The sequence below is a fragment of the Dendrobates tinctorius genome, unplaced genomic scaffold, assembly GCF_039654945.1.
Source record: "Dendrobates tinctorius isolate UK_male_01 unplaced genomic scaffold, ASM3965494v1 ptg000051l, whole genome shotgun sequence".
NCBI classification, from domain to species: domain Eukaryota; kingdom Metazoa; phylum Chordata; class Amphibia; order Anura; family Dendrobatidae; genus Dendrobates; species Dendrobates tinctorius.
The window spans coordinates 17270294-17288459 of NW_027361719.1; the positions used below are offsets into that span (position 1 = coordinate 17270294).

Sequence of the window (18166 nt, forward strand, 5' to 3'; positions counted from 1 at the left end):
CCCTGTTCATACTTCCAGACGGGCATAAGAGGCTAGCCGCTTCCAAAGCAACGCTAGCCAGGTGGATCCGCCTCGCGATTCAAGAATCCTATCGTGTCAGGAACGCGCCTGTCCCAGCATGGATTACGGCACATTCTACCCGCTCAGTGGGCGCCTCTTGGGCCATTCGGCACCAGGCCTCGGCAGTACAGGTCTGCAAAGCTGCGACTTGGTCCAGTCTGCATACCTTTCCAAAGCATTACCTGATTCATTCTCAGGCCTCTGCGGATGCAGCGCTCGGCAGACGCATTCTGCAAGCGGCAGTACCTCAGAGTTCAATCAGTGGTACATGGGGTTTTAGCACATGTATGCTCCCCACCCAGGGACTGCTTTAGGACGTCCCATGGTCTCTGTGTCCCCCAATGAGGCGTAGGAGAAATAGGGATTTTTGTGTACTCACCGTAAAATCCTTTTCTCCGAGCCAATCTTTGGAGGACACAGCCTGTTTAGCATCTTTATGTTGGAACATAGTTATAGTTATTGTTCAACTGTTTAAGCTCCTACTGCTTTTTCACCGAACTGATGAGATCTCGTCCAGCGAGAGGGTGTATGCCGCAGGGGAGGAGTTAACTTTTTCTAGTTTACTTAGTTTCCTCCTTGTGGCAGGAAAGCATAACACCCACGGTCTTTGTGTCCCCCAATGAATGGCTCGGAGAAAAGGATTTTATGGTGAGTACACAAAAATCCCTATATTACACATAACTTAATGTATGGACCTCTATGGTGTGATTTCTTTGCCTGTGTGGATTGGATGGGTTGTTATAGCTGGTTAGACTTTCATGCCAATAACACCTTTAGAAATATATTTACTTAGAAAGTTGGTGACTGTTCAATACTTATTTCACCCTCTGTGTGTTTGGGACACAATTTTGGGATGCTTCTTAACATAAAATTTTAACGGCAATCTCCTCCTTGATGAACCCCTGGTAATGCAGTGGTCATTATAGATAACTTCGCTCTACTGTTCTCAAAATGGCATTAGATGGAGGAGCATGTGACCAGAATTGTCCATTCGTCTCCTCCAATGAAATAATTCTACTCATAGGAAATCTGTTTTTTGATTGGAGGAAACTGATGGACAGGTCTGGTCACATGCTCCTCCATTAGTTGCCATTTTGAGAACAGCAGAGCTGTGCAGTTTGAGGAAACATACGCTAACGAGAGCAGGAGGAGAACCAATACTACTTGGTAAAATGATATTAGGTGCCACCAAATCGGTCGTGAACACATTTGTTCAAATAATGATAAAGTAGAAATCCCCTTAATTTTGCACTTTCACCTAGGTTCCTGTGGGAAATGAATCACAGGGAGTTGTGCCACAATCCTATCAGCAATCTGTACTGGTACCGGCTAACCAGTCAGTGCAGGGAGCCATGCCAGGCGGAGGGATGCCAATATACTACAGTGTTATACCACCAGCACAACAAAATGGCTCCAGGTAAACTGACTTTCATTGATGCATTGCATGTCCTGTTTTAGTATTACAATTTATATATGGATCCCAGTATGGGTAGAAGATGTTTTTGTTCTTTATAGAGTTGGGTGCTTTTAAACAATAGTTCCTTAAAGGGAACCTGCTCCCATGAAAATGGCGTCCAGTCTGCAGGCACTATGTTATAATAGAGCAGGGAAGGCTGAGTAGATTGATTATATAGCTTTGTGAGAAAGGATACTTGTATTTGCTGTGCACCACCCTGTGTATGCGGAATAATGTTTTGGTTAGTGCCCCTATTAACATTTTCTATTTGGACATTTAGTATATAATAGAAACAGTATTGGGCTGGAATCACACCAGTGTATTGCATTCGATGCGATATGCTAGTTACCCTTGGCTCCTGCTCACATGACCGGATCAGAGCACAGCTGCAGAGGAGACTGAGAAAGTAATTTCTCCATCTCTGCTGCCGGTGTCGCTGGGAATCGCACTGTATCGAGATGATGTGAGTGCAGTGCGATGTTTCACATGCACCCATAGACTTATATGGGTGCAAATGAGCGGAGTCTCGCTGCCAATCACACCATGCAGATCTGAGCTGCCCCATAGTATAACACTGGGCAGAGTGGTATGTGATGTTTTATCACACAGCACTCGGCCGTCTTTTACAGTACTGTGACTCCAACCTTAAAGATATTGTAGAACAAATATAGAGAACTTGAATATAATATCTCAAAACATATGTTAGTGGCTTCTTCCCACAAATGGAAAATCATACCAAATAAGTGAAGGATAGCAATAGTCATTGCTGCTCATCTATTTCTATCTGGTAAAATAGGCAGGCCGAAGCTGTTGAAGACCACATAGAAGAAAGGTCGGCCCCAGAAGCCAGACTTGTAGCTTTTAACATGCACAATGTATTAAAAACCTTTATTTTCCTTGGTCTGGGGAGAGGGAGAGTGATAGCAGAGTAATGAAAAGTAAAGCATTTTTTTTTGTGTGTCCACATTGCAGTATAAGTATTGTATTTTTCATACTCTAAAATGTACTGGACCATAAGACGCACCTAGGTTTTAACCCGTTAACCCCCAAGGATGGTTTGCACTTTAATGACCGAGCCAATTTTTACAATTCTGACCACTGTCCCTTTATGAGGTAATAACTCTGGAACGCTTCCATGGATCCCGGTGATTCTGACATTGTTTTCTCGTGACATATTGTAATTCATATTAGTGGTAAAATTTCATGGATATAACTTGCGTTTATTTGTGAAAAAAAACGGAAATTTGGCGAAAATTTCGCAATTTTCCAACTTTTAATTTTTATGCCCTTAAATCACAGAGATATGGCACACAAAAAACTTAATAAGTAACATTTCCCACATGTTTACTTTACATCAGCACAATTTGGGAACCAAATTTTTTTTTTTGTTAGGAAGTTATAAGGGTTAAAAGTTGACCAGCGATTTCTCATTTTTACAACACCATTTTATTTTTAGGGACCACATCACATTTGAAGTCACTTTGAGGGGTCTGTATGATAGAAAATACCCAAAAGTGACACCATTCTAAAAACTGTTCCTTCAAAACCACATTCAAGAAGTTTATTAACCCTTCAGGTGCTTCATAGGAATTTTTTGAATGTTTAAAAAAAAAATTAACGTTTAACTTTTTTTCACAAAAAAAATTACTTCAGGTCCAATTTTTTTTTATTTTACCAAGGGTAACAGGACAAATTGGACTGCAAAAGTTATTGAGCAATTTGTCCTGAGTGCGCTGATACCTGATATGTGGGGGGGAACCAAAATTGGCTGGAATTCAGATCGGACGCCATGTCACGTTTGGAGAGCCCCTGATGTGCCAAAACAGTGGAAACCACCCAAGAAATTACACCATTTTGGAAACTAGACCCCCCCCCCCCCCCAAGGATCTTATCTAGATGTGTGGCGAGAACTTTCAACCCCCAGGGGCTTCACAGAATTTTATAACGTAGACCCATACAATTAAATAATCATATTTTTTCCACAAAAATGATCTTAACACCCCCAAATTTTTATTTTCCCAAGGGTAACAGGACCCCAAAAGTTATTGTGTAATTTGTCCTGAGTACGCTGATACCCCACATGTGGGGGTAAACCACTATTTGGGAGCATGGCAGATCTCGGAAGGGGAGCAGCTCCATTTGACTTTTTTGGCTGGAATTTAGATCGGATGCCATGCCGCGTTTGGAAAGCCCCTGATGTGCCTAAACAATGGAAACCCCCACAAATGACACCATTTTGGAAATTAGACCCCCCAAGGAACTTATCTAGATGTGTGGTGAGCACTTAGAACCCCCAAGTGTTTCACAGAAGTTTATAATTCCCGGGCGTAAAAATAAAAAAATCATATGTTTTCCACAAACATGATCTTTTAGTCCCCAAATTTTTATTTTCACAAAAGTTGTCCAATTTGTCCTGAGTACACTGATATTCCATATGTGGGAGAAAACTACTGCATGGGCACACATCGGAAGGGAAGTAGTGTCATTTTGGAATGCAGATTTTGATGGATTGGTCTGCGGGTGTCATGTTGCCTTTGGAGAGCCCCTGATGTACCTAAACTGTGGAAACCCCCCCACAAGTGACCCCATTTTGGAAACTAGACACCCCAAGGAACTTACCTAGATATGTGCAATTTGTCCTGAGTAGGCTGATACCCCATATGTGGGGGTAAACCACTGTTTGGGCGCATGGCAGAGCTTGGAAGGGAAGGAGCACCGTTTGACTTTTTCAACGCGGAATTGGCTGGAAGTGAGATCAGACGCCATGTTGCGTTTGGAGAGCACCTGATGTGCTTAAACAGTGGAAACCCCCCAATTCTAACTCCAGCCCTAACCCCAACACACCCATAACCCTAGCCCTAACCCTAGAACTAGCCCTAACTCTAACCCTAGCCCTATCCCTAATGGGAAAATGAAAATAAATACACTTTTTTTTTTTTTTTTAATTTTATTATTTTTCCCTAACGAAGGGGGTGATAAAGGGGATTTGATATACTATTTATGGCGGGTTTTTATGTTTGGCAGCTGTCATACGCTAAAAGACGCTTTTTGTTGTAAAAAATTATTTTTGCATCGCTTTATTCTGCGAGCTATAACTTTTTTTTATTTTTTCGCTGATGATGCTGTATGACAGCTCGTTTTTTCCGGGACAAGATTACTTTTTCAGCGGTACCATGGTTATTTATAGTCTTTTTGATTGCACATTATTACACTTTTTGTTCGGCGGTATGAATATAAAGCATTGTTTTTTGCTTTGTTTTTTATTTTTATTTTTTAAGGGGTTCACTAAAGGGGTTAACTAGTGGGACCGTTTTATAGGGCGGGTCGTTACGGACGCGTCGATACTAAATATGTGTACTTTTATTTTTATTTTTTTTATTTCCAAAAAATGAATTTTATGGATTTTTTTTTTACATTTATTTAGTGTTTTTTTTTTATAAATGTTTTTAGTTTTTTTTGTTTTTTTTTATACTTTATTACTTTGTCCCAGTGAGGGACATTACTGTGAAGTGTCAGATTGCTGATCTGACACTTCACACAGCGTTGTGACAGATCAGCGATCTGACAGGCGCTGCAGAGGCTTCCTCGTGCCTGCTTTCATGTTTGATCGCAGTGTGCCAGGGGTTAACGTGCCGGGGTCGGTCCGTGACCGCCCCTGTCACATAGTGCCGGGTGTTGGCAGTCAAAATCAGCTAACACCCGGCCGCGATCAGCGCTGCTCCCCCCCCGGGGGCACCGCTGATTGTGATGACGTACTATCCCATCCCCGGTCATAGGGGCCCCGATACTATAAGACGCACCCCCCATTTTCCTCCATATTTTTGGAGTAAAAAAGTGCGTCTTATAGTCTGAGAAATACAGTAACATGTTAACGTTCTAACTTTATGGGTTGATGTTGTCATGGCAATGCAGAACGTACAGTATTTGCAAACGTACTTTAGGCAAGTGTGGAAAAAAATGCAAAGAAAAATAATTTCAAAAATGGTGTTCGATATTTTATTTTTATCACTTAAAATGCAAAGTGAATGAGCAAAGGCAAAATCTAAATCGAATCATTATTTAGTGTGACAACCCTTTGCTATCAAAACGGCATCAAAGCAACTCCAGCAGGTACACTTACACACACAGTTTTTGCAGGAACTCTGCAGGAAGGTTGTTCAAAACCACAACCTTTTTTTAGGATACTTTTGTCTATGTAAGCCCTCAAAGACTTGATAATGTTGAGATCATGGGTCTGGTCATATAATGACTTCCAGGACCTCTTGTCACTGAATGTAATTCTTATTGATATTGGCTCTTATGCCTGTGATTCCTGCTGCAGAATACATTTGGGGCCAATCAGATGGCTGCCTGATGGTATTGCACTACTAAGTATCTGCCTGTATTTTTCAGCTTTGAGGGCACCATTAACCCCTTACCGACATCAGACGTACTATTACGCCGATGTCGGTATCACTGTCTTTGAAATGGGCTCCGGCGGTGAGCCCACATATTTCCCAGGTCATGTCAGCTGTTTTGAACTGCTGACATGTGCCCGCCATAGCCGCGGGTGGAATTGCAATCCACCTGCGGCTATTAACTAGTTAAATGCCGCTGTCAAATGCTGACAGCGGCATTTAACAAGCTCTTCCGGCCATCGGACCAGAAATACGCTCACCAGTGACCCGCGTCGCGTGATCTCGGGTCACCGGTGTGACGGCATGACAACCGGAGGTCTCCTGGAGACCTCTATGGTTGTCAGTGCCAAATTGCTATGAGCGCCACCCATTGGTCGGCGCTCATAGCAAGTCAGTAATTCAGCTACATAGAGGAGATCTCTCATCGCCTCTATCTATCTGAGCTGATCGAGTTGTGGCAGCTTCTAGCCTCCTATGGAGCCTATTGAAGCATGGCAAAAGTAAAAAAAAAGTGTTTAAAAATATAAAAAAAAAAAACAAATATAAAAGTTCAAATCGCCCACTTTCGCCCCATTCAAGATAAAACAATAAAATCAAATCAAATATACTCATACATATTTGGTATCGCCACATTCAGAATCGCCTGATCTATCAATAAAAAAAAAAACATTAACCTGATCGCTACACGGCGTCACAAGAAAAAATTCAAAACGCCAAATTCCGTTTTTTTTGGTAGCTGTGACATTGCATTAAAATGCAATAACGGGCGATCAATAGATCGTATCTGCACCAAAATGGTATCAATAAAAACGTCAGCTCGGTGCGCAAAAAACAAGCCCTCACCCAATCCGAGATCACGGAAAATGGGGACGCTACGGGTATCGGAATATGGCCCAATTTTCTTTGTTTTTGTTTTTTTTAGTAAAGTTTGGAACTTTTTTTCACCGCTTAGATTAAAAAAAAAAAAAGAACCTAGACATATTTGGTGTCTGTGAATTCGTAATGACCTGGAGAATCATAATTGCAGGTCAGTTTTAGCATTTTCTTGAACCTAGCAAAAAAGCCAACCAGAAAACAAGTGTGAGATTGCACTTTTTTTTTGCAATTTCACCACACTTGCAATTTTTTTACCGTTTTTTAGTACACAACATGGTAAAACCAATGGTGTCATTCAAAAGTACAATTTGTCCTGCAAAAAATAAGCCCTCACATGGCCATATTGATGGAAAAATAAGCTATGGCTCTTAGAAGGAGGGGAGCGAAAAATAAAAACGCAAAACCGAAAAAAGCTGCGGGGGTTAAGGGGTTAATCCTGGCCAATTCCCAGACTACATTTGCTGAAATACAACCCAAACTTGCTTCTATGTTGACTGTTCCTTGCAGACCCTCATTATTGTACCGCTCTCCAGCACTTAAGTGAACAAACTTCGTTCTGCTACAGCCAAATATTTCACATTTTGACTTATCAGTCCAGAGCACCTGCTGCCATTTTTCTGCGTTCACTTTCTATGTTTTTGTGCCACTTGGCCATATTTCCATGACAGTGGCATGGATTTGGGCTGGAATTCTTCCATGAAGACCATTTCTGGCCAGACTTCTGCTCAGTGGATTGGTGTAGTTGGGTCTCGTTAGTTGTTGCCTGTTCTTACCTGATGAAACTAATGAACATACAGGCAGTTCCTAACTTACGGCTATTAGACTTGCTTATGAGCCCTAGTTACAGTTAGGTCCATATATATTTGGACAGAGACAACATTTTTCTAATTTTGGTTCTAGACATTACCACAATGAATTTTAAACAAAACAATTCAGATGCAGTTGAAGTTCAAACTTTCAACTTTCATTTGAGGGTATCCACATTAAAATTGGATGAAGGGTTTAGGAGTTTCAGCTCCTTAACATGTGCCACCCTGTTTTTAAAGGGACCAAAAGTAACTGGACAATTGACTCCAAGGCTATTTCATGGACTGGTGTGGGCAATCCCTTTGTTATGTCATTTCAATTAAGCAGATAAAAAGCCTGGAGTTGATTTGAGGTGTGGTGCTTGCATTTGGAAGGTTTTGCTGTGAAGGAAACATGCGGTCAAAGGAGCGCTCCATGCAGGTGAAACAAGCCATGCTTAAGCTGCAAAAACAGAAAAAACCCATCCGAGCAATTGCTACAACATTAGGAGTGCAAAATCTACAGTTTGGTACATCCTGAGAAAGAAAGCACTGGTGAACTCATCAATGCAAAAAGACCTGGGCGCCCACGGAAGACAACAGTGGTGGATGATCGCAGAATAATCTCCATGGTGAAGAGAAACCCCTTCACAACAGCCAACCAAGTGAACAACACTCCCAGGAGGTAGACATATCAATATCCAAATCTACCATAAACAGAAGACTGCATGAAAGTAAATACAGAGGGTTCACTGCACGGTGCAAGCCACTCATAAGCATCAAGAATCAAAAGGCTAGACTGGACCTTGCTAAAAAACATCTAAAAAAGCCAGCACAGTTCTGGAAGAACATTCTTTGGACAGATAAAACCAAGATCACCCTCTACCAGAATGATGGAAAGAGAAAAGTATGGTGAAGGCGTGATACAGCTCATGATCCAAAGCATACCACATCATCTGTAAGACACGGCGGAGGCAGTGTGATGGCTTGGGCATGCATGGCTCCCAGTGGCACTGGTTCACTAGTGTTTGATGTGACACAGGACAGAAGCAGCCGAATGAATTCTGAGGTATTCAGAGCCATACTGTGTGCTCAGATCCAGCCAAATGCAGCTAAACTGATTGGTTGTCGTTTCATACTACTGATGGACAATGACCCAAAACATAAAGCCAATGCAACCCAGGAGTTTATTAAAGCAAAGAAGTGGAATATTCTTGAATGGCCAAGTCCGACACCTGATCTCAACCCAATTGAGCATGCATTTCACTTGTTAAAGACTAAACTTCAGACAGGCCCACAAACAAACAGCAACTGAAAACCACAGCAGTGAAGGCCTGTCAGAGCATCAAAAAGGAGGAAAAACAGCGTCTGGTGATGTCCATGAGTTCAAGACTTCAGGCAGTCATTGCCAACAAAGGGTTTTCAACCAAGTACTAGAAATGAACATTTTATTTACAATTATTTAATCTGTCCAATTACTTTTGGTCCCTTTTAAAAACAGGGTGGCACATGTTAAGGAGCTGAAACTCCTAAACCCTTCATCCAATTTTTTAATGTGGATACCCTCAAATGAAAGCTGAAAGTCTGAACTTCAGCTGCATCTGAATTGTTTTGTTTAAAATTCATTGTGGTAATGTCTAGAACCAAAATTAGAAAAATGTTCTCTGTCCAAATATATATGGACCTAACTACATTATGTTGGATGTTCAAAAGAAGACAGACCGATGCTCTCCTCACCGCTGATGTCTGCAGCCATCATTTGTCCTCCTCTTTACGCCATCAGCAAAAAGAGGAACGGACAAGGAACAGCAAGGCAGCCGTAGAGGCAAGTGTTTATTTTTTTAATGTCTCCAGCCATCCCGCTGCCGGCTCTCAGGTCCTCTTCTTTCTGTCATTGGGCGCACCGCATCTCCAACCTCTTTACTATAGGCCAGGTTTTCCAGCTGCGTCGAGACCTGAGCCAACTGTGCAGTCATAAGGTCAGAGCAGAGCAGGTCAGCATTCTGCAATGCTGTAGATAAGCCCTCGATGTAACTTGAAAGAGAAGAAAAACACGTTATGTTATACTCACCGGAGGGGGCGGTCCGGTCCATTGGGTGTTGCGGTCCGGTCCAACGCCTCCCTCCTTCATGTGGTGACGTCCTCTTCTCCTGTCCTGTAATGGCTCTGGCGCAAGCGCACTGCTCTGCCCTGTTGAGGGAAGAGCAGAGTCCTGCAGTGCGCAGGCGTTCTTCTCTTTAAGGTTACATCGGGGGCTTATCTACAGCATTACAGAATGCTGTAGATAAGCCCCCAATGTCTATGCCGGCAGCTGAAAGGCCAAAAGCAGGGTGACAGATTCCGTTTAAGGTAGACCCTCGATTAAAAGTGAATTCAAACACTGCAGCATAAGGTAAGAAGTTTATTCTTACAATTGTATTTCACTTTTACTGCGAGTTGGTCTACCTCCAATATGGGTGAGAGATTTTGCATTTAATAGTCTAGTTGGGTTCTCCAACCAGTAGCTCGGGAGCCACATGTGGCTTGCTGTCCCAGGGATTGTGGCTCGCGACTAATGCCAGCTTGGTGCATTAGGTCCAGGTTTAGCAAACAGGTATGAAGAGCACATCTCAAAATGGTGGATTGTGTGAGTAGCCCTGCACAGTAGAGCAGATCTGGTTGCACATATACTGGTCTAAAGGGGGCTTCACTCATAGCGATATCGCTAGCGATATCGCTAGCAATATCGCTAAAGCGTCACCGATTTTGTGACGCAGCAGCGATATTGCTAGCGATATCGCTATGTGTGATACTTTCCTCCGACCGGCTCCCCTGCTGGCTATCGCTGATCGTGCGAGAACGTCCTGGACGCGGGCGGGAGGACGTCTTCATCGCCGCGTCTGACAGGTAAGTAACGACCGCCGACCGCTGCTGCATCACTGGTGAGATCTGCCTGTTTGGCAGCTCACTAGCGACCATTTAGCGATGCACCAGTGATCCTGACCGGGTCGTATCGTGGTCGGTATCGCTGGTGCATCGCTAAATGTGACGGGAGCCTTAGGGGTTTAGAGATGTTTTAAGTATGGTATGCTGGAGGATGGTACTACCTGTTAGAAGAGGTTCTTGAAGCTGGATGTGACTGTGTTGGGAGTCCTTGATGGGACAATACTGAATGGGTGATTGTGGGAACCCCTGGATCTGAGTGTACTGCTTTTGAGTGATTTCTGTGGAAAAGCTTTTGTTATGATTATACCTATAATGGGGGCTTTTGTTGACATTGCTTTGAGGGGGACAGGAGCAGAGTGTTGCTCCTCAGTGCTGAATGTGGCTCTCAAGATCAAAAAGTTTGGGGACCACTGGGACTATAGTCCATGAACTGTGCCTTTTTGAACTGTGTGCATGTGATCTGATCAGTGTATGTGTGAAAAATAGTGGTGCTTGTACTTGGAGGATTTTTGGAGTTGCTGTTATCTTGTTTAGCTGTTGAGACTGACCAGCTCAGCAGGAGGGGTATCCTGTAGGCCATTTACTGATTGTATTGTAGTATCTGTGCCTGACTATGTTACAATATTAGGATTTGTGGCTGTATGCCTGCCTATTTGACCCATGGCTTTATGCCTATTATTGTGGAAATTGTGCTAGCACGGAGTTTGAGGCAAGTGTGGAAAACTTGTTGTGTACAGGGAGAGAAGACACTTTTTGTATTGAAGAACTGAAATAAATTAACTTTTTGATCTAATTTAGTGCACTTGTACATCTATTGGAAAGACAGCAAAAAATAGAGGATGTGAAGGTAAAGGTGCTGTTAGAGACAGTAAAAGAATGCACAAAAAGGCTGGAATGCCCCCTGAGGAAAATCTGGATTAAGTGGAAACTGTTCATGAAAGAGTATTATGGTTGGTTGTTGAACAATGGGCTATAACAGAAAAAGCTGAACAGTGGAGGAATGTGGCTGAAGAAGTAATAAGTGGAGGTTGCAAAGAAACCACTATAGGAAACAGAATGTTGTATGAATGTTTTAATAATAATGGACTAGATGGACTTAATCAGACAGAATCCTCAGTACCTCCTCTCTAGAACGGACCAGGACGCTGGACATGTACAGTAGATATAGAATACAGGATGGAAACATAGGTGTTCAAATTGTAGAGTAACCAGATTTAAGGCCAATGATAACCAAGACACATGGTAGTGAAGCAGACACCACCTTAAGAGCTAATCACATTGAGAGGGGATGAACTTACCAGTAGGTGAAGGCTGACAGAGCAATTTACAAAATACTATGAGTACTACATGATTAATTATGATAAAACGGTTAACTAAAGGTACTGTCACACTTAGCGATGCACCAGCGATTCCGACCAGCGATATGACGCGGTCAGTATCGCTGGTGCATCACTAAGTGGTCGCTAGTGAGCTGCCACACAGGCAGATCTCACTAGCGACATCGCTGGGGACGGGGGTCGCTACTTACCTGTCACACTAGGCGATCCTGCGTCCTCCCGCCCGGCTCCACGCTCGTCGTCATAGCAGGAAGCTGACGACGAGAAACAGTCCAGCCTGTTCTCGCGCGATAAGCGATAACCAGCGGGGGAGCGGGTTGTAGGTAAGTATCACACACAGCGATATCGCTAGCAATATCGCTATAACGTCACAAGTTATAGCAATATTGCTAGCGATATCTCTAATGGTACTGTCACACTTAGCGATGCACCAGCGATCCCGACCAGCGATATGACGCGGTCAGGATCGCTGGTACATCGCTAAGTGGTCGCTAGTGAGCTGCCACACAGGCAGATCTCACTAGCGACATCGCTGGGGACGGGGGTCGCTACTTACCTGTCACACTAGGCGATCCTGCGTCCTCCCGCCCGGCTCCACGCGTCGCTCGTCATTACAGCAGGAAGCTGACGACGAGAAACGGTCCAGCCTGTTCTCGCGCGATCAGCGATAACCAGTGGGGGAGCGGGTTGTAGGTAAGTATCACACATAGCGATATCGCTAGCAATATCGCTATAACGTCACAAAACCAGTGACGTTATAGCGATATTGCTAGCGATATCACTTGGTGTGACAGGCCCTTTAGGGAACTTATCTAGATATGTGATGAGCACCTGGAACCCCAACGTGCTTCACAGAAGTTTATAAAGTTGAGCTGTGAAAATAAAAAAAAAAAAAAAACGAAAAAAGTTATAGCGATATTGCTAGCGATATCTCTTAGTGTGACAGGCCCTTTAGTGTGACATGCCCTTAAGATAAGAAGCTTGTTTCCATTATCAGACATCCAACAGATGCAGGTCAGATATAACTACAAGGTGAAGACCTGTAGAAATGAGTAAATCAAAGACAAAGATGTGACTGCACATATTAATAAGGAAGTGAATGGGACAGTGAAAAGAATGGAAAATTAGCAGATAAGAGCTGAATATTTGCAGGGACTCAGGGAAGAATACTGAGGTCCTGCAGCATTGGGGTTTGACAAAATAGTGGGAACAGTCCATCTTAAATTTAGAATGGCATGCCTCATAGAAAGAGGAGATAATGGAAAATATTTTGTCATTTGTGGATGAAAGCTATAGTCCTGAAAGACGCATGTTGGAAACTGATTTTGTGACCGAAATAAGGAGTCAAATCTTATTAATTTAGAGTTCTGAAGGCATAGAAGAGTGTATTTCGCTCACAACACCTACTGCCGATGTGGTGCCTTCTGCGCCCACACCATTACAATGCACCCTCAATGTCACTGACTGTCCAAAAGGAGTTAAAGTGAATCTTCACCTTTTTAAGTGTGTGGGATTTTTTTGTTTCAGCATCCTGTGCTGCTTAGTAACTCAGTGGTCATGCTTCCTCATCCCATGTTGTTCGGTCCACTCTTAGTGGCCCAACTGCCTACATGTGTGTATAATTTCGATTGGGTTCATGGTTTTAATAAAGCCTGTCCTGTCACATCCTTTCCATGTTTCTTGCAGCCCATCTGTTGGATTTCTCCCTCCTGGCTCTGAGCAGTACCAGATGCCTCAGTCTCCCTCTCCCTGCAGTCCACCACAAATGCAGCAGCAGTATTCAGGTAAGGACATATTGCTGCACATTCCTAATTAGTGCAGTTCACATCCAGACCTACTCTGGGTTTTCACTGCTTTTCCGTACACAGCACCACTTGACATTGATGATTCTATGTTCTCAATTTTCTCAATATCTCAATGTTTTTTCCAAAACTTAAAAAAAGGACTGTGAATAGCAATAGTCATGTACACTATAGCAATAAATTAGAGATTATGTCATCTTCAACTTTCTTAACTGTTGGCAATAACAGTAATTTTGACCAGGGGTGCCCAAACTTTTACATGCCACTGTATAAGGAAAAGATGTTATGTAGCCTTTACCTAGTGCGTATGTTTCCCTTATTGGAACTTTTTACCAACAGATACTAAGCAAATCGCTTACAATTTTTCACTAAAGGATAAATGAACTGGTAAATCGGCTATGATATGGTGCATTGACTCTTGATACTCTCGTGGATTATTTATGCACTGCACCATGACTTATTACTCCTGTTGTTGCCTGTCATCTTTTGCCATCTCATGAAGTTTAAAGGGGGTGTTTGCTAATGTTCAACCCCATTTTAATTCATTTGGGACCTTTTAGGTGAAAACTTTCTTCAACCTTCTGAAGATGCGCCGTTCAGCAATATTGGCACCTCTGTTCTTGTTGAGTGACTTGTTTCCTCGCTTGCCAGCTATAACCAATGAGCAGCAGCTCATTGGCTGTAGCTGATCAATATTCCATCAGAGCGGACATCCACTCTAATGAATTAGTAAAGGATGCAGCTGACAAGCAGCCGCAACTTTAACTGCAGCCGACAGGTAACGCGTAACAAGACATGTCGCTCACCGGGAACTGTGTGGCACCTACGTCGCTGAAACGGTGTCACTGCATGATTTGAGTATTCACTGTTTTTATTTTAATTAGGGATCTGAATTATTTACGATGTGGTTGTCCAGTAGTGGACAACCCCTCTAAGCTGCTTTACCGTTTTCTTGCACCTGATCACATTTGGTGTAACTCTATGCAGTGCGTGTTTGCTCTTGACGCCAATAATTTATAGTGTAATGATAGTCACAACTACATTAATGACCCTATAAGCACTAGAAAGGTGATGGCTGAATTGATCACCCAAAAGCTATTCCTCCTGATCTCCCTATGCACACGAGGCTTACTCAGCTTGGCCGAGAACTCTTGTGCTTCCACTGAAGAGCTGCTTCCATAATTACCTGTCCTCCAGAATCCTCTGGCAGCAGCAGGTCATTGGTTGACATTCATCATGCTGGATCCTTCTCTCCTCTGACATCTGTGGGATAATTTCTCCCCTCCAATTAGTTTATTACTTTATTCAAAATCTGAGCTTTTGATTTTTATTTTTTTTTATTTGTATTCTGCTATTTTTATTTTATTTTTTTTCATATGTAGTAACACCTTGACAAACAGTGGCTAATGTGCAACGGTCCATTGCTGACTTTATAATGACCATAGCTTTATTACTCATGTGACCTGTAAGGCAATTTCTTTCTCGCTTCATTGGGGGACACAGGTTACCATGGGTGTATGCTGCTGTCGCTCGGAGGCGGACACTATGCAAATAAGAAAAAAATAGCTCCTCCTCGACAGTATACACCTACCGACAGGCACCAAGCAATCCAGTTTTTGCTTGGTGTCTGTAGGAGGCGGACCTGGATCTAACACCAGGTACGCAAGTGTTTTTCCATGTGTGTGTTTATTAATCTTTTCCCGTTTGTTTTTCAGATACAGCTCTTCAGGTGACAGGGTGCAGTTTTTCTCACCCTGTCTTCCCACATTTATGCGATCGAGAGAGTAGTGTGGTATCACCCACTCTCGGACTTGTCCCCTGTCCCCCTTTGGGGTGTTTCAGGGTGACTCTTGGTGTCCAGTCCTCGCCTTTCCCCTCCCCACAGGGCTGAGAGGAAGACGGTGGTCACCGTTGGTGGCCTCCCCCCTTTTTTACTAAGGGGTTGACGCCGTCTTCTGCACGGTGTGGGAAGGAGGATCTTCTGTCCCAGGACTGTCTCCCTCCCGAGGGCTCCTGATGTGGTCCTCATCTATGAAGAGGAGCCGATTCAAGCAGGTAGTATGACGCCTCCCTCCACAGCAGCGCTCACCGGTAGGGCTCCTGTAGCTCCCGTTTCTCCTTATGCACGGGCCCCAGATTAAAATTTTGCACCCTCTTTTCTTTACAGCGCGCGCTGACCGACATTTTACAACCTTCTTCCCCCAGGCTGTTCTCCGTTTAGGCCACGCCCCCTCCGGCATTTTCTCATCAGGATGATAACCCCGCCCACAGCTTGCTTCAGCACGTCTCGTGGCTGAGGGTGCACAGCGTCCATCTTGAACTCCTGCAGCGTCTTCTGTGACTCAGGACACAGCTACCTGCTTTCCTGCATCAGGAATCCGGCAGGGGACACGGCTACCTGCTCTGCTGCATCTCTGGGTGTCTGGTAGGCTCTGCATTCCCCACCCCTGGCCACTTTGTTAGCTCCCCTCAGCAGTATTTCCTCAATAGCATCCTGCTGCAGCTTTTTTCACATAGGCTCTACCTATGCCCAATCCTGCAGGGGCCTTTGGCTATATTCCTACGGTAATTCACTACGCTTGTGTCCGCTGTAAGAGAAAGTGGGCTTCAGGCCAGCTGTCTCCCTTCTGTCCGTCCTGCAGTCCTTCAACCATGTCTGCCCCTCAGGAGAACTCTAACGCCTGGGATGAGAGCAACCCCCTCCAGAGTGGGCTGTTGCCATGTCCCAGTCGGTCTCAGGTCTGACTGTTGCCATGTCTCAGTCGGTTTCAGACCTGACCAAAATATCACAGTCCCTGGTACAGGTCCTGTAACGTATGCTGCATCTCACTGCTGCCACCAGTGCTCCGAACACCTCACACGGTGATTCGCACGCACCTCTGACCATGACCTTCAACAGGGCGAGATCAGGAGGAAGGTCTAGGAAACGGACTCTGTCTAGCTCCTCTTCAGATTCGACAGCACCAAGGTTGCCCTCTCTGCCCGTTCCCCCTCCTCAGAGGCGGACGTCGGGTCAGATGTAGCCTCTCTGTCAGTCTGACTCGGATGCAGATCAGACCTCTGAAACGCAGGACATGGTAGATTATTTCGGCTATCGTTCAAACCCTCGAAATTAAAAGAGGAAGATGTGACTGCTCAGGACGAATCCGTTTTTTTCAAACGGGTAAAACGTCCCTCCAGACTTTTTCCCAATCACAATGAGTTTGAGACCACTACCTCTAGACACTGGGAACATCTCAGCAAATGCTTCCCGGGAAGAAAACGACTAGACATCCTATACCCATTTAGCTCAGACCTTGTCAGCAAATGGTCTGAATCTCCTAAGGTGGACCCGCCGGTCTCACGCTTAGCATCCCACACAGTCCTGTCCATTCCCGATGCGGCGTCTCTCAAAGAGGCTACGAACAGACAGATTGAGGCTTTAACCAAATCAGCCTTTGAGGCGTCAGGCGCTTCTTTCTGCCCAAATTTTTCCTCCACATGGATGGCAAAAGCCACTTCGGCCTGGGCAAAGATACTTCGCCGAGGCATTGCGGCGTCAGCTCCCACAGAGGAGCTAGCAGATTTGGCAGACCAAATTGCCCATGCGGGAAAATGCCTGTTGAATGCCTCCCTGATTGCTGCTGCTTGCCCAGCAAGAGCAAACAGCAACATTATTACTATTAGCCGCATCCTTTGGTTGAAGGCGTGGAACGCAGATCCAGCATCCAAAAAATCTCAATGGCCAACCGTTCCAGGGCTCCAGGCTCTTTAGGGCCAAGCTGGACCAGATCATTTCGGATGCCACCGGAGGCATATGTACTTCTCTGCGGCATATGTACTTCTCTGCTCCAATCCAGGCCAAGACGCCCCTTCAACAGAATGGGCCCCCAGCCTTTTCGGCACTTTCGACCTTTCTCTTCTTCAGGCAGACTCTCACAGCAGGACCGTTCTTCCGCAGAAGGAAACCTTCCTTAAAACCTACCCATCACTGGAGGTCTAAGAGCCGCCCCTCTAAGCCCTCCGTTTCTTGCGGCTACAGATTTTCCTCAAAATGATGGGTCACCCCCACCTGGGAATCTTTCCAGGATGGGAGGCAGGCTTCGTCTTTTCAAGGAGACTTGGTTGGCGGCGGTCGATGACGCCTGGGTCAGGGAGATTGTCACATCAGGCTACAAGATAGAATTTTCTTCGCCCCCAAAAGGAAGTTTCTTCTTCTCTCATCCACCAAAACAGCCCTCTCATGCCCCAGGGCTTCTCCAGGCTGTATCTTCCCTCCTAAACTCAGGAGTAATCGTACCCGTTCCTTGGCACAAACTGTTTTCCGGGTTCTGCACAAACCTGTTCGCAGTCCCGAAAAAGGACTGTTCCCTTTGCCCGATCTTGGACTTCAAGCAGTTGAATCGCCACCTTCGGGTTCGCCACTTTCGAATGGAGTCCTTGCGCTCGGTGATCGCCTCCATGAAGCCGGGGGAATATCTTTTGCTCTGTGGACATTCAGGATGCTTATCTGCACGTTCCTGTTTGTGTGCAGCATCAGAGATTCCTT

At 44.5% G+C, this 18166-nt stretch overlaps 1 protein-coding gene across 9 annotated transcripts in view; it reads left to right on the forward strand.

Moving 5' to 3' along the window:
* The window catches only part of R3HDM2 (R3H domain containing 2), a 189193-nt gene that overhangs the window by 159200 nt on the left and 11827 nt on the right, over positions 1-18166 (forward strand). For all 9 annotated transcript variants that reach the window (XM_073576836.1, XM_073576838.1, XM_073576831.1 and 6 more), the window contains 2 exons: positions 1323-1477; positions 13523-13620. In XM_073576836.1, coding sequence (XP_073432937.1) covers positions 1323-1477; positions 13523-13620 — 253 coding nt within the window. The remainder of the gene's footprint in view (positions 1-1322; positions 1478-13522; positions 13621-18166) is intronic.